The following is a 22,521-nucleotide window of genomic DNA, read 5'->3' on the forward strand; positions in this document are numbered from 1 at the left end:
ATTCTACAGTTGTGAAAATAACATTCTCTTAAAAAGGCTTGTTCCAAACTTCACTCGTAAAAAGAGTCAATTCGTGCACTTACTGTTTCTTCTGTTTTGTTTAAAAGATTTCTGTATTTTCCTTATTACAGAACACCACAGTTTCTCATGCCGATACTTGTGGGAAACTTTCCTTTCATTAATAAATCAGAAAGAACGCTGGTAAGAACAGTCAAACTATGTATATCTTTAAAATGTGTAAGTAGTAGAAAATACTATAGTTCGGCATGTTGATACATTGCATAGTCTAATATATGTGCTTTACTACTCACTGTAGCAAATAATGTTATTTTAATACCATTAAGTAATTTCAACAAAAGCAATACTTTTTCTGTAGATGCTTTATTGACACTGAGAGGAGAATCCAGTAGTATCCCAATACTTTACAAGATCTTGTTTTCAGTTGCTTAAAACTTTAACCATTTGGCCTGAAATTTTCTTTCTGGGTGCCTGCCTCGGAGTAATCTTTGTGTCTCTGTCTCTCTTTTTGTAATTCTTGAAAATTTCAGCCAAAACAGTTGAGTTATTTCTGAGAATGAGGTGTGGGGAAAATAAGTTTTTGTCCATGTTAAAACCTCCTGGTTCTTTGAAAACCTCTATCATCCCTATTCTTTGGAGCAAGGTCTTGACCTGAGGAGTTGGGGGTTGGGAGCTAACTTTTTATCAGTGTTCTGCCGCTTGCCATCCTAAAATCCCTTTAAGTTGTGTAGCTGCACACCTGCGGCAAGTAGTGATGCCTCTCCTCCCTGGACCTGCAACTTCTGTCCTGGCCCAAGCCACAGCAGGATCTGCCATGGTCAAGAGAGAGGACAGGTGTGTCCCAGCCCCAGTTGGACCTGCTGGACATGCATGAAGAGTGCCTCCCGCTGCTCCCGCTTTGGTGCCTCTCGCGCGCGGCCTGACCCTCTCCCCTCCTCATTCAGTTCCTCACTTACCGCACTCGGTTATGGACAGAGCTCTTTTTTCTCCTCAGACTTTCATTCTCCTCACAGAGATATATTTATATTTAAGTTTTATAAGTTATATTTACCTTTTCCTTCAGGCGTTTTCTTGTAACTGTTTGTCTTTTAGGTTTTTTTTTTTTTTTTTTAAATACAAGAACTATCAGTTCTGAATGTAGTTGCTAGCAGTGCTGGCATCCCTCCCCTTGTTTAAAAAAATAAAATAAAATAAAGGGGAGGGGGCAAAAGAAGATAAAAGGAAGTGGAGAGTGACAATCTCAGCAATTGAGACTTTAACAACGCTCGAGCCCTACACAGACTCCATAATGCCGAGCTTGCCAGGCTTTAAGAAATGTGAGACATACCACAAGCCAATGCCTGTATCAGACTTAAACTTCGGACTTAAACTTCTTTCTAGACTGTCACATGAGACCTCCTGTTGAGAATATGGCGACTTGTCCACTCACGTTCCTTCTAATGAAGGTGCTATTCTTGACAGCTATTACCTCAGCAAGGAGAGTTTAGTGAGATAGGACCCCTGATGGTTAGACCACCATATACAATTTTCATCAAGGACAAAGTGACCTTGTGACTGCCCCCAACATTTCTACCCAAGGTCAGCACGGAATTCCATGTCAATGAGCCCATAGAATTACCAGCATTTTTTCCTAAACCTCATGCATCCCCCAGGGACACTATGCTCCATACCCTGGACATTCGCAGAATGCGGGCTTTTTCTATAGACAGGATGCAGTCATTCCAGAAGTCCCCATGCCTCTTCATATCCATCGCAACACATTCAAAGGGCACACCAATTTCCATTCAACGTATCTCCAAATGGATATCATCATGTATACTGAAGTGCCATTCCCTCCACAACAAACCATTTATAGTGCCACCAAGGACACATTCCATCCGTGCTACTGCAATCTCCATGACTTTCCTAAGCAACGTGGCTCTTAAGGATATTTACTGAGCAGCCACGTGGTCATCGGACCACACCTTTCCAGGCATTCCTCTATAATGACTCAACTGGCAACTGATACAGCAGTGGCTACAGTGGTGCTGTCTTCAGCCACCAACCAGTGACTCTGATTCCCACCATCCACGTTGAGTACTGCTTTGTAGTTACCAACAGGGACATCACCTGAAGAAGAGAAGGAAGATACCCTGTTCAGTAATGACTGTTCTTTGAGATGTGTGCCCCCATGGGTGCTCCACGACCTTGCCTTCTTCCCCTGTACTCAGAAAAACTCTGGTCATTTGAAGAAGTGGGCTATGCCCACGAAAGCTCATGATACCATCTACATGTTTTATTAGCCTTTAAAGTGCTACCAGACTATTTGTTGTTTTTTCAAGTTTATTCTTCTGCTGTTAGCAAATATCTGCGAAACCCACTGGAAGAGTGTCACGGCCCCCTCTAGCATTGGTCCACATAGACTATGATAGTCTGCCAACTGTTACCATTTATTGTTCGCTCAAGTGGCAGAGGTGTGCTGTTGACCTCCCGCATGGTGTCTGTGTGATGCCACATGATGGAATTTGGGTGGTTGTTTTTTTCAGTTTGCTTTTTTTAAAAGCTTGGGAAGTTACACACAAGAACTATGTTAAAGGTTACAAAGTCAAGCACTCAATAGTTAGTATAAACCAGTATTAAAATTGTTTGTGCAAACTTAATTTCAGTCCTTTATGCATCTGCTTTATGGTACATTCTTTAATCTTTTTTTCCCCGGATTATTGCCTTAGTCGTTGCACAGTATGAATCAGGGTTCTGTAGTGAAAGAGACTGTTGTCTGTAGAACTCCAGCTTTTTTTTCCCAGAAGTTGGAAACTATGTAGTCAATGAAGCAGGGGATTCCAAGAAGGTAGAGAACAGTCTCATGATGAAGGCAGTTGAATGCTAGCCTAGATAATTGGATTCTCTCCTTCTGTCACAGAGTTCCAGTGTGATACTAGGCAAGTCAGTTAAACCAAACTTTTCAGATAGTCACTAATTGTGCATTCTTCATTTTTTGGGTACCCAACATGATACCTTTGTGTTTGAATTTCAGAAGTGCTGAGCATTCACAGTAACAACTGTAGTTATTAGGAGCTATGCCACGGGCAGGCGAGACCTGGCCCGTGAGCTGAAGCAGCCCCATGCCACTGTTCCTGAGGCTCTCTGCTTCAGGCAGTGGGGGGGAGGGGGGGGGAAGAGGAGGCTTGGTGTGTTGCCCTTGCCCCTGAGCAAAAATCTCGGCTCCCGTTGGCCAGTTTCCAATCAGTAAGAGCTGAGGGTATGTCTACACTACCCCCCCTAGTTCGAACTAGGGGGGTAATGTATGCATACCGAACTTGCTAATGAAGCCCGGGATTTGAATTTCCCGGGCTTCATTAGCATAAAGCCGGTGCCGCCATTTTTAAAAGCTGGCTGGTGCGAACCCCATGCCGCGCGGCTACACGCGGCACAGGGTTCGCACCAGCCGGCTTCTAAAAATGGCGGCGCCGGCTTTATGCTATAATGAAGCCCAGGAAATTCAAATCCCGGGCTTCATTAGCAAGCTCGGTATGCATACATTACCCCCCTAGTTCGAACTAGGGGGGTAGTGTAGACATACCCTGAGAGATTTTGCTGGGGACAGTGCTCCAAGCTTTATCCTCTCCCTCCCTCCCCCAACCCAGCATAGAATGCCAAAGGGAGCAGCCAGCCATTTTGAGCAGCATGAGACTCTGGCAGGCAGAGATTTTAGTTGGCCAGATGTCCACTTATCATGGGTGTGGCCAATTTTTCTGCAGTCCCATAAAGTTTGTTTACAGCCACCAACCCTGCCTCTCAATATAATGCTGCTAGAAAATATTGACCTCCTGTGGTTTGGCAAATTCTCTGGTTTGGCACAAGTCAGGTCCTGAGAGTGCTTGAGAGGTTCAACCTGTATTGAATAGCTGTTTATTAAATGAACATTATGTGCACTGAATGAGGCTGGAATTGTTGGGAAAAATGGATGTGGTCATGTAAGTAAAGGTTGAATCATAAAGCATATGGATAATAGTGTTCTAGTGTTTCATAACTTTTTGGTGCTTGACTTTGCAATCTTAAAAATTTTCTTTTAATGTAGTTTTGTGTGCAAAATACATTTATTTGACTCTTACCAAGTGGGGGTTAAAAACAGCAGGACACTCTGAACTCATCTATTTCAAAAGAACGACCATACCGTATTGGACCAAAGGTCCATCTAGCCCAGTATCTGGTCCTCCAACAGTGGCCAATACATGGTGCCCCAGAGGAAATAAACAGAACAGGTAATCATCAAGTGATCCATTCCTTGCCACCCAATCCTGCTTCTGACAAACAGAGGCTAGGTTCACCGTTCCTGCCTATTCTGGCTAATAGCCATTGATGGACCTATCACCCATGAATTTATCTAGATCTTTTTTGAACCCTGCTATAGTCTTGGACTTTACAACATCCTCTGGCAAGGAGTTCTACAGGTTGTGGGCATTGTGTGAAGAAGTATTTCCTTTTGTTCGTTTTAAACCTATTACCTGTTATTTCATGTGGTGACCCTTAGTTCTTGTGTCAAGGGAAGGAGTAAATAACTTTTTTTTTAAATTCACTTTTTCTACACCAGTCATAATTTTATAGACTTCTGTCATATTCCCCCCTTAGTTGTCTCTTTTCAAAGCTGAAAAGTTCCAGACTTATTGATGTCTCCTTATATGGCAGCCATTCTATACCCCTAATATTTTTGTTGCCCTTTTCTGAACTTTTTTCAGTGCCAAGATTTTTTTTTATTTTTTTATTTTTATTTTTTTAGATGAGGTGACCACATCTCAATGCAATATTTTTAGTTGTGGGTATACCATGAATTTTTACAGAAGAAATAAGATATTGTCTGTCTTACTCTCTGTCCCTTTAACTATTCCTAACATTGCTTGCCTTTTTTAACTGCTGCTGCACATTAAGTGGATGTTTCCAGAGAACTATCCACAATTATTCCAATCTCTCCCTCTTGAGTGGTAACAGCTAATTTAATTCCCATCATTTTATGTGTATAGTTGGAAAACATAATACCACCCTGCATTACTTTTTATTTATCAACATTAAAATTCATTTGCCATTTTGTTGCCCACTCACTGGTTTTGTGATATCCTTTTGAAGGTCTTCATAGTCTGCTTTGGACTTAATTATTTTGAGCAGTTTTGTATCATCTTTAAATTTTGCCATCTGTTTACCCCTTTCTCCAGTTAATTTATGAATATGTTGAATAGGATTGATCCCAGTACAGACTGCTCTGGGACATCACCTCTCTCCATTCTGAAAACTGACCATTTATTCCTACTGTTTGTTTTCTGTCTTTTAACCACTTATCAGTCAATGAGAGGAGCTCTCCTCTTATCCCATGACAGTTTATTTTTCTTAAAACCCTTTGGTGAGGGACGTTGTCAAAGGCTTTATGGAAATCTAAGTACAAATATATCCACTGGATCCCTCTTGTCCACATTCTTATTTACCCCCTTAAAGAATTCTAGTAGATTGATGAGGCATGACTTCTCCCCCATAAATTACGTTCATCTGTGTGTCTGACAATTCTGTTCTTTCTATAGTTTCAACCTATTTGTCTGGTACTGAAGTTAGATTTACTAGTCTGTAATTTCCAGGATCACCTCTAGAGCCCTTTTTTTGAAAACTGGCATCATGTTAACTCTCCTCTAGTCATTTGGTACAGAAGGTGATATAAAGGATAGGTTACAAACCACAGTTGTTAGTTCTGCAATTTCATATTTGTGTTCTTTCAGAACTTTTGGGTGAATGCCATCTGGTCTTGGTGACTTATTGCTATTTAGTTTATCAGTTTGTTCCAAATGCTCCTCTAATGACATCTCAATCTGGGACAATTCCTCAGATTTGTCACCTAAAAAGAACAGCTTAGCTTTGAGAATCTCCCCCCTATCCTCACCCTTGAAAACTGCTGCAAATAATTCATTTAATTTCTCTGTAATGACATTATGGTCCTTGAGTGCTTCTTTAGCATCTCGATTATCTAGTGGCCCCACTTGTTTTTTAGCAGCATTCCTGCTTTTGATGTACTTAAAAATATTGCTATTACTTTTTGAGTTTTTGGTAGCTGTTCTTCAGATTCCTTTTGGGCTTTCCTAATTATATTTTTACACTTCACAACACTTCACTCTCATAGATTTACTATTTTTTCAGTTTGTTCATAATGTAGGAATTGCAGTGACACAATTTCATTATTTCAGTTCACTTTAAGCAGATTTCACTTTTGAACATGTGCTGTTGAGATACACTTGGAAAAATAGTTATGAAAAAATTGGCAATTTACTGATGCCTTAATCTTCTTGTTTAAGAACATTGTTTGAATTATGTATTAGCTTGTTTTAGCAACTCTTTAGAAGTTAGGACAGAACTGTAAGTTGTTCAACATACACATCTGTTTCAAATCTTTTGATAAGTGGTATTTTGTGGTTCTGCATTTTTGTAGCTATACTTCTAGAATCTTTGAAAGAAATGACTGTCATTTAAAATTCAAGAGAAAAATTCATATTCATGATAATGTTGTGTTACAGGAATGTTATGTTCATAACCTGTTGCGAATTACCGTGTATCTTCCAACATTGAAGCTTGAAATTTTGGAACTTATTGTTGAAAAGCTATTAAAGTTAGATGTAAGTATAGAACTAAATAACTTCTAAAAACTTGCTGTCTCAAGTGCTAGCAGTGACATGATTCTTTTAATATTAGAACTCAACAGAAATTACACTCAGATAGGGTTCACGATCTTAAACTACACAAGCTGATAAATTGAAACCGAAGACCTGAAGCTCTGCCCTAAAAGTGTACAGTTGTTCTCAGATGTGGCAGCATATATGGTATACAACATTATCCCTTGCATGGAAATTCTATAGCATAGTCTTGAACATGCCAAAATAAGATATGGATTACAGGATTGAGTGAGTGGCACACATCACTAGAGACTAATTGAATTATATAGTGTTGCATCCACATCCTGGAGATTAGAATCTGGGATCAAGGACCCATCTTTATATACTTCTACTTTTCAAGTATTGAACACAGATGGATGATCTGTAATGTAGAAGGTTTTTGTGCATTAAAGTATTTTGATGTAAGAATTCACAGGTCTCCATTTTACAGCACCTCAATATAAATCAGTCTGTCAGGTTGTTAGTGATCTGTGGATTATCCTACTTTCCCCTGTAAATATTCCCAACTCCTGTTTGGTCAGGGATTCAGAGACCATTCAAAAATAGAACCTTTAGAATTTGTACAGTAATAATTGTTGACCACATGTCCTGATACTAGATCTCCTTTTCTGCAACCAGGAAATTGAGTTAGTGAGTCAGTTTTATGTATGTAGCCACCAGATCATGCCTGAAGTCTTTTTGCTACCCCAACCCTTTGAAAATTAGGAAAATATAGTTCCTGGAAGTTTTAAAAAGTTTATACTGTGTGTTAATATAGTCGGGTTTTTTAAAGCATACATTCCTAAACTCTATTAATGATGACATAGATATCTGACTTAAAGAAAACAGTGTGGTTACATTTTCTTGCACCAAAGGTTTCATTTTAAAAAAACTGATTTTTTTTCTCTTAATTCTAACTACAGGTAAGTGCCCCCCGACAAGATATTGAGGATGCTGAAGAAACTGCTAATAATTCTGACAGCAAAGAAAAAACCACAGAGGAAGGACTCTTTGACATGGTTGGCCATCTAATAATTATAAAAATGAATGTTTTTATATTTAAAAAAATTAAAAGACACATAAGAGTCATTAATTTTGTTTGTAAAGTGGCAATGAGGTACAAACTTGCTTCGTTATAACTAGGTTGTAAATGAACTGCTAAGAAATGTCCAAAACTTCAGTCAATTTGGGGATTTTAGCCTTGCAATATTTTAGTAAATGGAAAGTAATGACTCAAATGGAATTTGGCCAGGATCCTAGCACATGGGTTAACAATACAGCTGATTGGAAACAATTACATGAAACATTTTGTCAGAATTTGCAACTTTATCATCTACAAGGACCATGTTGATTTTTTTGACAAAATCCCACTGAAAACCAGACAGCTTGTTTGTCTTTGTTAAACAGCCCAGGCTCCTGACACATTGGCAGCCCCCTAGATGACTGACAGAACTCTGATCTTGGCATCCTGAGATCTTAAAGTGTTCAGTTCCCTAGCTCCACAACAGTCTACCAAACCAGCTGTCATGGTACTGGGATTTCCAGGGTCCTTGACTACAGAGCAATCTCCCAAGCAGGCTGTCCTGGAGTAAGAGCTTCCAAACTGTCCACCTGGTTGCTTGTCAAGACTTCTAGCAGTTCTTTCATGGAAAAATTTGAAAATGTTTCTTTTCATTCTAAATTGGAACAAAAACACATTTCAGAATCCTTTGCAAAATGGAATTATAGTAAAAACTCTTTTATCTGGCATGTTGGGGGCAAGTAGGGGTGCCCGTTAACTAAATAGTCTGGTTAACTGAGATTCACACTTTATCAATGGAATATGAATTTTCAAAGAATTAGAATATGATCAAATGAATCAAGTATAAAATAGTATACAGATACCATTCCATTGGATGATATAGAGCAACCCCCTCTGGCTCCATGCTTTGGGGCAGAACAGGGGCTTGGGGGAAAGGATGGGGATGGAACCAGGGGAGTGAAGGGGTGGAGTGGGGCAAGGCTTAGGGGAAGAGGTGAAGGGGGTGGAACAGGGGTAGAGGCTTGAGGTAAGAGGAAGGGATGGAGCAGGGGCAGGGCTTAGGGGAAGGAGTGAAGTGGGGGCTGGGCCTGGTGCAGATTTGAGGTCCTGCACTTCCCTTGGGATGGCGCTGATAGATACTCACCAATCCAGTAATAGTACTGTACTGCAGGGTGGATGGTTTCTTGAAACACTTAGGTGTTTACAGATAAGAGTTTTCTGTATAGTACATTATCTTATGACACGTCAGATCACTATGGGCAGTGCGTATTGTACGCACAGATCACTAAAAGTAGACTTAAATTAAATTATGTTAATTATAGTTTGTGTTTTCTTTTATTCAGAAATCTCTTAGGATCTTGTAGTGCCGTAAAGTAATCATTATCAACATCAACTATCATTGTAGATGTAGAAGGTGTAGGAGATTGGGCTGAATCTATAATGACCCTATGACATACCCTGGAAGATGCTTTTTGAATAAATTGCTGATTTCATCTCACTTGCCTTCTGCATCTTTTGTATAAAACTAAAATGCAAAATGTGCCATTTCATAACCTGCTGGGCAGTAGACAAGTCCTGGTTACTAAACTGAATGTGTATTGGGAGATATTAGAAATGCTGATTGAGTTTTCTGGTTAATTGAGTGCTGGATTACAGAGCTTTTATTATACTATTTTCCATCCAGTTCTAGTTAAGGTTGGACCCCTACATGAGAGAACAGTAAGGAACATAGGGCCTCAGCTTTGTCTTAGACTTGCTGAAAGTTGGTACCTCCAGCAGATACAGTTCCCCTACTGCTATGCTGTAGAATTGGAAGGAAAAGTTCTAGCTTCTGTTAAAACATCACTGAACATCTGGAAGCAAACCAGATAATTCATGTGAGTTTTACTCCTATTAAAAAGTTATGACTAGTTTATGTGATGTACCATCAACACCTTAACATAAAGAATAAATATTTTAGGACAGTTGATAATTATTAACTTATTCTCACTGTGTCAGAGATTTATTTACACCCAAAGCGGAATGGGGCTTACTCCAAAAATATGCACAACTACATTTAGAACCGATTACAGAGTAGTAGGTAATTGACTTAAGGCCATCATTAGTATAATATACAAATATTTCTATATATTTGCTTCTAACTCTTATAACTAAGTCACACAAGAATTAATTACATAGTTGATGTGATTATTTTAAATTATGTTGGTAGTGCTAACCATATGACTTCCAACAGAAAAGGTATGTTTTAATTTATTTATTGTTACCATCTTTGTATAGTACATTAGAGCTCTTTAACTGTTTTATCTGACAGGAGGAGGATGAAGAAACAAAGGAGGACAAAGATGTTTTTAGGATTGACACGATGGCCCACCCACTAGCAGAGCGCTTGGATATTTTGATGAACATTCTGTTTTCTTATATTAAAGATATCTGCCATGTAGATGGTAATGTGCCTGAGCCTTTTGTTTTGTTAGTAATTAAATATAACTGTAAATGTTCTGCTAATGCAGGTCATTTCGAATTTGATTTTCCAGCTGTAAAATTCTTCTCCTAGCAAACTGACATAGGCTAGATTTTTTTTTCAAGCTTTAACAAATATCTGGTTGGCATAGCTATATTTGGACAATAAGGAAACTGCTCCTCCCCCAGTTCTGGTTTACTGCTGCTGAGAATGCTTTTATACCAGCTTCAGTTTACTTTCAAGCAGTCTCATTAGTTATACTCTAAAGTGTGGCAACTTGCTATACACCACCTGAGAATAGTTGAAGTGCTGTAGCAACAGTGTTCCGAGTACTCCACCATCCTGTTTCCAATCTGACATGTCCCCCATTTTGGAGACCAAATGAGATGAAGTATAGGAGCCAACTGTGTTGTCTGAGGAATCTGGTGATTCCTTAGATGTGGAGAACCATTTCAACAACTTTGTGCTGCCAGACTGGCACAACAGGAAAGAACAGTGAAGAGAATCTGGTCCTTAATCTGTTGATTTGAGCCCCTTTCTCTTTTTCCTGTCTGAGCTTTTTTTTTGTTTTTATTCAGTTGGCCCTATGTGTTATTTTTTCCTGCCCTACCTTGGATTTCTGTGGCATCTTGGTGCTATAAAATTTCTGTAATATCCTCAGTGCCTCCTTGCTTTTACTTAATGATTATTTTGATCATTAGAATGATAGATTATTTTATAGATATCCTGCAACCAACCACTCAGTTCAAATAATGAGAAATGCAGAAGAAATATAGTTGCATTTTTTCCTCTTGAAATTTATAACAAATATCTGAAAGGAACATTGGAAAGAAGAAAGCTATGGTGCTAAATCTCTAAATTATTGAGCAAGAAAGAATATTTAAAAATAAGATTTATTTTTTGTATTTCTCTAGTCTTAAACAGAGATACTGTGTGATAGGGATGTAAGAGAGTAGTCAATTAACCAGTAAGCAAAAGCTTATAAGTTAATGCTATAGACTACACGCATTCTCCCCATCCACTGCCACCAATACATTTTTAGCAGGCTGGCTAGCAGCCTGACTCAGTCCTGGCTCGGGCCGGGTCCAGGACCTACTCCCACTTTGCACTTAAAAGTGTATTGGGAGCCAGTCAGGCAGGCAGCCCAGCTCAGTTCCAGCTCATAAAAGGTCTGGGAGCTCAGCCCCCACCCTGGTCAGGGGCTGCTGCCACCTTGTGCTGCTGCCTCTGTATCAGAGGCAGCAGCATGGGGCAACAGGCAGCTAGTCTGCGAGGGGAGCTGTTTTTTAAACCAGCTCCCCTCAGAGACCAGCTCCTGCTTGGCACCCCACGCTGCTGCCTCTGTATCAGAGGCAGCAGCGTGGAGTGACAGGGTGCTTCTCGGGAGTGGGGCCGGAATGCACTGGCTACCAGCCTCACTCCCAAGGACTATAGACTAGTCGACTAACCGATAAGAATTCATGAGGTTAATCGACTATTCAATTAACCGATATCTAACATCCTTACATTGTGACTTAGTTTCATAATCTGGCTGTTGTGCATAGCACTGTACTGCAGTATTTGCATATATGAGAGTTCTGGGGAATGTTTAAATCTAAACCTAAAAAAATTTCACTGAAATTCATATTGGGATGCATTTATCGTAATGCCGGGTTATAGACCCTAGTATTTGGAATGTAGTTTGTCTAGTAGTGTTCTTTTAAAATATTCACTTCAACTTTGTGAACAATTCAAGTGCCCTTATGACTGGAGAAACTCCCCTTCCCTCCTTCTTTTTTGTGTAGGGAAGCTTGAAGTTAACAATACAAAGGACTTATATCGGGATCTGGTTACTGTCTTTGACAAGCTCATTTTGCCAACCCATGCTTCATGTCATGTACAGTATTTCATGTTTTACATCTGTAGCTTTAAATTGGTAAGTACAAGCATAGACTTCTTAAAGTGCACCTCTTCTATTATATCTGTTGCATGTTTTTATTTTGTTCCCCTAGCCAAAAAAGTTGTTTAACTGATATCCCAGTCACTCCAGATCATGCTGAAAAGGCATATTTTTTTATCCCTGTTCTCTTTACTTTTTTTCCTCCTTCCCAACCTTCACTACAAATTCTCCCATATAAATTGCTTATTCAATACTCTCTTAAACCACAAATTACTGGAATCTATTCAAAGTGACACAAGAAATACATTCACTGTTTACAAGAACCAGCTAGATCATTGAATCTGAGATACAGTGCAATACAGCTTCTTTTGCATGTATCAAAAAATGTCATCAAGATTGTGAATATATTCAGCTTCTCATTTTGAGTAGGGATGTAAAATCCAGTTTAACTGGCTAACCAGATAAAAACATTTAACTGATCAAAGGTAGGGCGGGGGGCACTCAATACGGGCCAGAGCAGCCCCTGTGCATGGCAGGCCCCAATCCATTAAGGTTGAAGCTTACTGATTAACCAGATAAACCTTCACATCCCTAATTTTGAGCAGGATTTTAATTACATTTAATCTGTTCCACTCCATCTCCTCAGATATTTCGTGTGCAATACACTGCTGAATCTGCTGGCAGATTTCCTGGACATAACAAAGTTCACACTTTGCTAGCACAATGTTAAAAAACAAAGTATGCAAATTCTCAAAGGAGATCCCTTTTAACATTTGTAGGAATATATTTTTTATTCTCTTCATATTCTTTTTTGTAGTTATACATTTTATAATAACATTTTGGTATTGAAAAGTGTTGTGTTTTTTTATACCAGTAATAAATGCACTGGTTTAAGAGTCTATGTTTACAGATGGCATCAGCACTAGGGTTAATAATTTGAATATGTATTTGTCTTGTTTTGCAGGGGTTTGCAGAAGCATTCTTAGAACACCTTTGGAAAAAATTGCAGAATCCAAATACTCCTGCATTGATCAGACAGACTTCTGGAAGTTACATTGGCAGCTTCTTGGCAAGGGCTAAATTTATTCCAATTGCGTAAGTAATGCTGCGAGATCATTTTAAATAATTTATACTTTGTGTATGGCAAAAATGAAGGATTTATGGCATGTATTAGATTTAAGTATGGAAAGATTATGTGCCAGTTTCCTTCCCCCAACTCTGCCAGAAAACCATAACTCTGAGCTAAAACGTCCTTATTGTTTGCCTTTTGGGAGTTTTCCAACAAGTTTCTTTTTATTTTTTTTATGGGATGTAGATTAATATCTGCTGGGTGAGAGTGAGGTAACCAAACACCAGATCTATCAGAGGTACTGCGTACCTGTAGTTCTCATTGACTTTGTTGGAACTGCAGGTGCTGATGTTCAGCCCCTAAACTCGTTTTTGAATATACATCTTCAGGTGTGGTAGGCATTGCACTAAGCTTCTGGGCAAATATTCCTATTCATTTCATAGATTAGTCTCTGTATTATGAGTGCTCAATAGGTAGATGAGTAGCTTTTTTGTGTGTGTGTGTGTGTGTGTGTGTGTGTGTGTGTGTGTTAATGTTACCCTGTCTTCAGGATTTCTGATGCTATTGTTAAAAGCAGTGGACTAAAGCCACACCTATATTTACACAGAAATTAGAATTAAGATATGCAACTCCAGCTTCGTCAGGGCTACTCAACTTTGGAAGCTCTGGGGGCCACAGTGATACTCACAGCACATGCCGAGGGCTGCAACTTAAATGTGGTTGCATATACATGCAAATATATGCAAATAACTTTTCACACCGACGGGCATGAATATAAAGATTAAGGCAAGACTACACAACTCACAGGCACCATTTAAGTCACTTCTGCTGATATTAATAAAATGCATCATTTACCCAATTTCCACCCATATGACAGTACTTTTAATGAGCAATGACAGTGCAGGAATTTAACTACTAAAGTGCATATCAATAGAAGACTACTTTTTTGTTTTGGCTCCCACCTGCAGGCTGCATAAACCCAAACTGCACCGTGGGCCACAAACAGACGAGCCGCGGGCCACATGTGGCCCACGGGCACGTGTTGAGTGCCCTGAGCTACATTAATTGCGTAACTGGATTAGATGTACCTTAATTTGAATTTTGGCACTGTCTCCACAGCAAGAGATCAACAGGAGCAAACACTCCCATCAACTTCCTTTATTCCTTGCAATTCAAGGAGTACCAACATTGATGGGGGAACCCTCAGCATTCAATGTAGTGGGTCTTTACTAGACCCACTAAATCGAACTCCGGAAGATCGACTGCTGCAGCGTTAATCTTCCAGGCAAAGAAGATGTGGCCTTAATGATGAACCTAACTTGACATTGGAATCAGAAGATTTCTCTTGTTGTTTGTGCCTCACAGCTCAGACAAGATTTCCCAACATGTTATTTGGTGGGCCAGTTTGTAAGTGTCCTCTCATGGGCTCATCATTCCTCCCAATACTTTAATCTTCCTGATGCTTGGGGTTCTCAGTGTTGTTCTAAACAATTCAGTAACTGCTGGTACAGAGGACAAGGCTAACAGTAATCTACTAATTTATGAAATTATTTCTGTGCTTATTTGCATAAACAGTAAACACTACATTTCTTAAATATTTTAAAATATCTTTCATACGTGAGTTCAAATGGTGTTCTCATAGACCCTGTTCCTCCATTATAGTACAGTGAAAGCATGCATGGATCTGTTGGTTAACTGGCTGCACGTATACATTGACAATCAGGATGCGGGGACAAAAGCTTACTGTGATGTTGCTCTTCATGGACCTTTTTACTCCACGTGCCAGGCTGTGTTTTATGCTTTAATTTTTCGCCACAAGCAACTTTTGGATGGAAACTTAAGAAAAGGTGAGTGGGTTCAAAGTGTAAAGCAGAATTCATGTGCAAGCTCTAAAAATAATTAATTTTCTAATGATCATCTTGATTGCTAAATTACGGGAAGGTTAACTTGCTGTATTTTAAACAAAATGCATAAGACTTTGTATTTGTAATAGGGATGTAATAGACATTGATTAATAATAATAATAATAATCGATTAACTGATTATTTGATAAGCAAAAGCTTATCGGTTAATGCTAGAGACTACACGCATTTCCCTCCCCCATCCCTTGCCAATAAATTTTTTAGCAGGCTGGCCAGCAGCTCGATTCAGTCCTGGCTTGCGATGGGTCCAGTACTTACTGCTGCTGCAGCTCTGCATTTAAAGTGTATTAGGCTCTAGGTGGAAAGGAAATCCTGCTCAGTTCTAGCTCACGCCGGGTCTGGGAACTCAGACCCTCCCTAGACAGGGGCTAATGCCACCTGCTGCTGCCTCTGGATCAAAGACAGAAGCACGGGGCAACAGGCAGTTGGTCTGCAAGGGGAGCTAGTTTTTAAACTGGCTCTCCTCACAGATTAGCTTCCCCCTGGCAAGGGGCTCCTCAGCAGTGGGGCCAGGAGCGCACTGGCTGCCAGCCCCATCCCTGGGGACTATAGAATAGTCGACTAATCGATAAAAATTCATGAGGTTACTTGATTATTCATATTAAATAGTCCGATATTTAACCGATATTTAACATTCTTAATTTGTATTGGAATACAGAGCTAAATAACTTGCTTGTTAGCTAGTAAGAATCAGTGCAGATAAAGTCACTCAGCCAGACTCATGGCCCCACTAGTGGGTGCTCTGAGTTGTTTTACCAGTGCAAGTGACTTTAATTTGGTGGAGGGTTCCCCGGGTGGCACAGAGCTGATTTGGAGGGTCTGTTCCACCCCCTCAGTCACTGATGCCTGGAGTGTGGCTGGAGTGTCCTAACCTGATGATCCTGGCTGATGGAAGGATCATGTAAGACTGAGCAATGAGTATAAATTAGAACAACCTGCTGCTATTCTAACTTACATGGGGGGCTGGTCCAGAACTTGAAGATTTACTGATGAATAGTTCTATGTTAGAGTTAGGTGGCTTTTTCAATTGATTTCTTGATAGATTGGTCATAATTAAGCATCTGATGCATCTGAAACAGCATATTAAATATGGAATCCTGTTATATCACACATGCTATTTGTGTTTTCTACTTGCAGAATTCAGTTACTTGCTCTGTACAGACTTTTGTGCTCCACAGTTTTCTTGCATTTATCTTAAAATATTAGTAAAGTCTCATATAATGGAATGGCCTGACCAGGGAACATCCTTATTATATTTTTTTCTCTCTACCTTCTTTAAATGTTCTGCAAGAGCTTCCCTTCTATACATGCAGCTGCTTGACCAGTTAACATCCCCAACTGTATCCCCAAATCATATGTTGCTCGATGCAGCCAAAACTGTGATCTTTTAATATTAATTCTGAAAAATCTTAATGCAGAATAATTTTAAAAAGTCACTCGAGAATTCCCACACTTTGTACCATGATCTGCACTTTATTTCCAGGTATTATCTGAACCAGGAGAAACATGACATTGCCCTAAGGTAGTAATAAGAAAGTGACATAAGGTTGGGAGTGTTCTAATGAACTCTGCTACTGACTTGCTGTAAGGCGCTAAGGAAAAGTCACTACTTTACAGAAAGGGAAACAAAAAGTTGGGGTGATTTGTCAACTACTTTCCTGGGATTGTGAGACTAAGCTAAATCTACTATGTTTTTAATATGGAAAAACACTGAATAAATCCTAAGTATTTATTTGTATACCATCCTTATTTTGAAGGTTTAGCATACCTGCAGAACTTAAATTTTGAACGCATAGTTATGTGTCAGCTAAATCCTCTGAAGATTTGCTTACCCTCCATTGTTAACTTGTTTGCTGCCATCACCAGGTATCTGTTTGTTTATTTTTTCAGTTTAAATTTTATGTGGACTATATCAATCTGGATGTATAATCATAATGTAGTATTTCAGAGACTTAACTTTTTGTGTGTGTATGTTTGTGTAATTACTGTAGACGACAGTATAATATACAGTATCCCCTACACTGTTGGCATATTACCTATATACTGAGCAGGACTGGTTTATAGCTAACCGATACAATTAAATCTTGTAGTTAAGTAGAGATGTTTCATTGCTTTGAGATAGTAAAGATTGCTATACTGTTTACAGTATATATACTCTGATGAGAGTAAATAGATGGGCTAGAAAGACTTCATTTATAAGCTCCATTTATTCTGATTGTATTGTTAACTCCTGCTGTCAGTCATAAAATGGACATTTGTGCTAGAATTTAGATATTTATGTAATACATTTCAATCCACTTTAATATCTTCTGAAATTATTTGTTTTCCCTTGAAGTTAGAGAAGCTTACACTTATCTGTGTTTTTGTTTAAGGAAATACCAGTTGGTGTTCTGCTACACCATTATTGAAAGAAACAACAGGCAATTTTTACCAGTCATCAGAAGCAGCAGTGGAGGCGATTCTGTACAGACTTGCACTAATCCTCTTGACAGTTTTTTCCCCTTTGATCCTTACATTCTCAAAAGGTACAGCTTTCAAATGCAAATAAACTAATTTCTGCCTTGCATAAAAGAAATTTGAAAACACATACTTACAGTGACTGTTCCTTTCTTCTAAAATATATCGTTGTATTGTAAGTCAAAACACTCTAGTTCTGCTTAAGTTGTTTTAATAGGACTGAGAATGTCAGAAGCTGGAGAACTGGAGTTAAGTGTACACCCTATAGATTTTGGGTCTGAGGTAGGGAAAATGGTCCATCCTTTCATACTGTATTTGTTAAACAAAAATTTGTCTGAAGTAATCTTTTATCTACCCTTCTTTAATGAGTCCCATTCATAATATTAGCAAACAAAAGGTCCTAGTGGTAGTTTCTTTATCTCTGGGATTGGTGCCATGTGCGAGGGGGCAACTGGTTTGTTTTCAGAGACTTTTTTTTATTCAGTAAATGAGCTGTTCTTGAAGTTCAATAGCCTGCAATGTTTGTATTCTTTTATCTATAAATATTTGTGTCCATGCGTTCTTTAACATACAAAGATAACCATCCTAACTTGTACAGAAAAATCTCTCTCTCTGCCCCCGGGCAGGATTAAAAAGAGAAGGAAACAAGAAAGAGAGAAAGAGGGAGAGAGAGGATCTGTGGGCCCGATCCTTATTTTTAAAGTTTACATGGACCCCCTGCAATTCTGTCACGGACGAACAGGGGTCTGCGGAACACAAGTTGGGAACCACTAGGCTACATCTTGCCTGCGGCTTGCCTTGATCTGGCTCATGAGGCCCTCCCACCTACTCTTCCTGCAGCAGAGAGCTGGCACTGGCGGGGGATGCTGTGGGCCAGATCAAGGCGAGTCACAGGCCGGATTTGGCCCACAAGCACTACTTGGCAGGAGAGAGGAAGTGGCTCCCTGCAGGCACTGCCTCCCCAACCTCCCATTCATCAGGAATCCTAGCCGATGGGAGCAGCAGAGGGAGCGGTGCCTGCAGGAAGCGTTGCAGCTCTGTTCGTTGCAGTGAATGAAGACACCTGTGCCCTCCTCATGGGATGCTGCATCAGGTGGGCACCCCAATCTCCTGCCCTGTCCTATGCAGACCCCACATCCCCAACCCACTCCTGCATGCCCCTCCCTTCCAGACCCTGCACCCCCACCATCAGGCCATTCCTGCATGCTATCTCCTGCCCAGACTCTACACCCCTACCCCCAGCTTTGTCTCTGGCAGCCCCCTCCCACCCACTGAACCCTCATTTTTAGCCCCAGCCCAGAGCCTGGGGGGGGGGGCACAAAATTTACTAGTTTTGGGCCCCCAGAATTTATCCAGACTTGGGGATAAGTCCTGAGCCTTGGCATGACCCCCAGGGGGCTAGAGCTTGAGGGGAGTGGTTTTTTCCCCTCTCTCTCTGTTGAGGACCACGTGTGAGGGTTTTTTTGGGATTTTTCTCTCCTTTTCACGAGTGCCAGGTCAATGAAGGTTTGGTGGGTTCTTTTTGTTTGTTTTGTTTTAATTTTGCTTCTCACTTGTGTGTGGCCCCTGACTGATATTTCTGTGAGTCAGTGGCTCCCAAAGCTCAAAAAAGGCTCCCTACCCCTTCTCCAAAGGAACAAAAGTGTTGGACAGAAGTTCAGTAAATCCTGCAGGTAGGATTACATGCTAGAAGAAAATTATAGTTGGCTGTGTGAGCACTGTTTATACATTAAAATAAATAATTGAAAGATCTATGTTCTGTTCATGGTCCTACCACTGGCAGTCTCCTCAGGCAAACCTTTATGGTTTCTTTATGCATCATCTTACCATCTATGAAATGGAGATAATTTACCTACCATGGGAAGTGTTATTGGAATTAATCTGTAAAATGTATAAGATCCTTTGCAAGGCACTAGAGAAATGTAAGAATTTCAATATAAAAATTATATTCCTGGTTTATAACTTCTTGTGTGCAACTTTATTCAGCTTATTTATACTATACTGCAATTTATGTTTTCAGATCAAAGAAGATCATTGATCCTGTTTATCAGATTTGGGAAGAACTGAGTATGGAAGATCTTCAAGAGCTTAAGAAACCCTTTAAAAAGGTAACTCCTTCCTGTCAGAAGTCATCTGTGTGTGGGTTTTAAAAAAAAAATTATTTGTGGTTAAAAAAACAAATCTTAAATCCTGCATCAATTGATATTACGGAAACACTCCAATTTTTGGAGTAATTTTTTTTAAGGAAACCAGCACTGAATTATTATGAATTAACGAAGTTCTGTGTACATAGAAAATGCCTTATTTATCTAACTTAGGGTATGTCTACACTACCACCCTAGTTCGAACTAGGGTGGTTAATGTAGGCAACCAAAGTTTCAAATAAAGCCCAGGATTTGAATTTCCCGGGCTTCATTTGCATCTTGCCGGGCGCCGCCATTTTTAAATGTCCGCTAGTTCGGACTCCGTGCCCGCGGCTACACGCGGCACGGACTAGGTAGTTCGGACTAGGTAGTTCGGTTCCACGAGGTGTACCGGTAGTTCGGAATAGGAAGCCTAATCCGAACTACCTAGTCCGTGCCGCGTGTAGCCGCGGGCACGGAGTCCGAACTAGCGGACATTTAAAAATGGCGGCGCCCGGCAAGATGCAAATGAAGCCCGGGAAATTCAAATCCCGGGCTTCATTTGCAACTTCGGTTGCCTACATTAACCACCCTAGTTCGAACTAGAGTGGTAGTGTAGACATACCCTTAGGAAGTATCATCATGGCTCCTAGGTAACTGTTTGATCTCTCCTTTTGTGGGTGTGTTAACAATTGTACTCTGATGCTAATACTATAGGCCAGTGGTGCACAACTGTTTTTCAACTGCGGCGGCTGCGTGGCACTTAGATGTGGGCAGCTGTGGGCTGGGCTTGGGGGTCGCGACCCATGGGCTGTGCACCACTGCTATAGGCCAATGACTGTGAATTGTCAAAAAGGTACAAGGATGTGATTGAAGGAGGAACTGACATGTGGGCTGTGAGTTAGAATGCTAGCACACATAGAGATCAGCATAGTATAAGAGATTTAGGGTTTTTTTTACTCATTAAACCCTTGTGGATGCCACTTACAGAGATGTTTTTGGATCTATTCTCACATTATATTTAAATTATTAAAGCTCCCCTCTGCCATGTCGATAATTCAGCATCTGCCTATATAAAGTATTCCTAGAACAGCTATCTCCACATTATCTAATTGATTCATAACCTTCTGCAACTCCTGTCTATGTACACTTTGCAATCTATATGTAGAATTGTCTTCCCATCTATTTGCCGAACAGGCACCTCTCTTCATTCAACTCCTTAAAACTCTGAGTACTGTGAGGCCCACAGACCCTGAACTTTTTAAAAAGAAAGTCCTCAGGACTTTCCCGATCAGCCAGAAACTTATGACTAAGCCTGAAAACTCTTTGTGGCAAGGACTGTATCTTTGTATGCTATACAGTACGTAGGACACTGTTAGTGCTATATGAATAATGCAGCAGTATTGCTGGTGTATATATGTATTGTGGTAATTGTCTGACTTGGTCTTGCTTTATCTGTTTAATTGGCAGAGTGTATTATTGTGACACTTGAATTATTTTAGAGTTTAATTAAAAACACATTTCTGGGTTTCAGTATTTTTTGCCAGAAGATAAAGCACATTTAGCAAATGAATACCAGAAAGGCCCAAATTACTTGGCCTTTTCTCCACTTGTCTAGACACATGTATCTCATGGTCAGACATGTGCTTCTCTGTAGAGTGAAATCTATAAACTATGTTTTGAAGCAGAGACTGAGAACCTCACAAGAACGACTTTATTTTCCTGGGCAAAATAATATACTCCCGTAAATCTCCTAAGATGTTCTGATAACTTTTTGTGGTGATGAAATTAAAACCTAAGGCTTTAAACTCTATTTAAGGTACTTTTATATCTTTGACTTCACTTGACATTTTTTTTCTCTTTGTGTAGCGTACAAATGAAGATGAAGATGACGACTTTCTGAAAGGAGAAACACCTCAAAATGATGGCATGGTTGGAATTACTCCAAATTCTTACGAATCAAATATTCTGAGCCCAGCGAGCAGTGTAGAATCCCCTCCAGTAACATATCTACAACGACACCTCTGACTTCAAAAATCAGAAATTAAGCAGAGCAAAACTATGTGCAATTTTCACTCTGTAAAGAGACTTTCTGAGTAACTTTCCAAACTGTGAAGGTTTACTTGTTTTGGTAATCATATTAAAGAAAAAAGACTCTATTTTTTTCTTAATTGTGGTTAGGTTTCTACAGAGATGTGTTCTAATTAATTTGATACATTCTAAAAAAGGCTAGAGAATAAACAACCATATTTTGCAATTTTCATATTGAAATAGTTTTTACATAATTTATAATTTTTCTTGACTAGTTTGGTTTAATTATGTTTTCTCTATAAGGATTTACACACTAAGTGAAATTCTGGTCCCTTTTATTGATTATAATGGGACTAACATTTCATTCTAAATGTTTAATTATGTTTTGTTTGGGTATGTGTTAAGTTATCTTTCTAATAAGTAAATAGGATGGGGAATTAGTGCTTGCATTCTTATTTCAGCTTGACATTGCCTCCGTCTGACCTTTGACAAAGTCATTTAGCTTCTTTTCCTCAGCTGATTCTATCTATGGATAGAGTGGAGGTACTTGGTAAAATAGATAAAAGATGAAAGGTGCTATTATCACTGTGTAAGAGTTTGTTGGAACAAACATGGCTTAAGTGTGAAAGATTAGACTTTCAGCACCTCAGAAAATTGTCAGTTTTGAAAGTGACATGAAAGCAGCTTAATGTGCAATCATATCATATGTAGTCAGTTGTTCAAGAAATGTGCAATGCTTTTGAGTTCTGTGGATGAAAAGGACTCTGAGGTAGGTATTTATTTTTGAAACTTGATATTTAAATGTGAACTGTGAAACTACAAAAAACCCCACTTTGTTTATAGAAAGGAAAAGATACAATTCTCCTCATGTGTCACTC

At 39.5% G+C, this 22,521-nt stretch overlaps 1 protein-coding gene across 1 annotated transcript in view; it reads left to right on the forward strand.

Annotated features, from left to right (window-relative positions):
- Positions 1 to 21,873, forward strand: part of RRN3 (RNA polymerase I transcription factor RRN3) — a 32,840-nt gene extending 10,967 nt beyond the window's left edge. The window contains exons 8-18 of the mRNA XM_075899359.2: positions 132 to 201; positions 6,546 to 6,644; positions 7,604 to 7,699; positions 10,013 to 10,145; positions 11,947 to 12,077; positions 13,006 to 13,136; positions 14,773 to 14,957; positions 16,790 to 16,898; positions 17,405 to 17,557; positions 19,510 to 19,597; positions 21,482 to 21,873. Coding sequence (XP_075755474.1) covers positions 132 to 201; positions 6,546 to 6,644; positions 7,604 to 7,699; positions 10,013 to 10,145; positions 11,947 to 12,077; positions 13,006 to 13,136; positions 14,773 to 14,957; positions 16,790 to 16,898; positions 17,405 to 17,557; positions 19,510 to 19,597; positions 21,482 to 21,640 — 1,354 coding nt within the window. The 3' untranslated portion in view covers positions 21,641 to 21,873. The remainder of the gene's footprint in view (positions 1 to 131; positions 202 to 6,545; positions 6,645 to 7,603; positions 7,700 to 10,012; positions 10,146 to 11,946; positions 12,078 to 13,005; positions 13,137 to 14,772; positions 14,958 to 16,789; positions 16,899 to 17,404; positions 17,558 to 19,509; positions 19,598 to 21,481) is intronic.
- Positions 21,874 to 22,521: the final 648 nt, after the last annotated feature.

The sequence above is a fragment of the Pelodiscus sinensis genome, chromosome 15 (genome assembly GCF_052426305.1).
Source record: "Pelodiscus sinensis isolate ZL-2025 chromosome 15, ASM5242630v1, whole genome shotgun sequence".
In the NCBI taxonomy this organism is placed as follows: Eukaryota; Metazoa; Chordata; order Testudines; family Trionychidae; genus Pelodiscus; species Pelodiscus sinensis.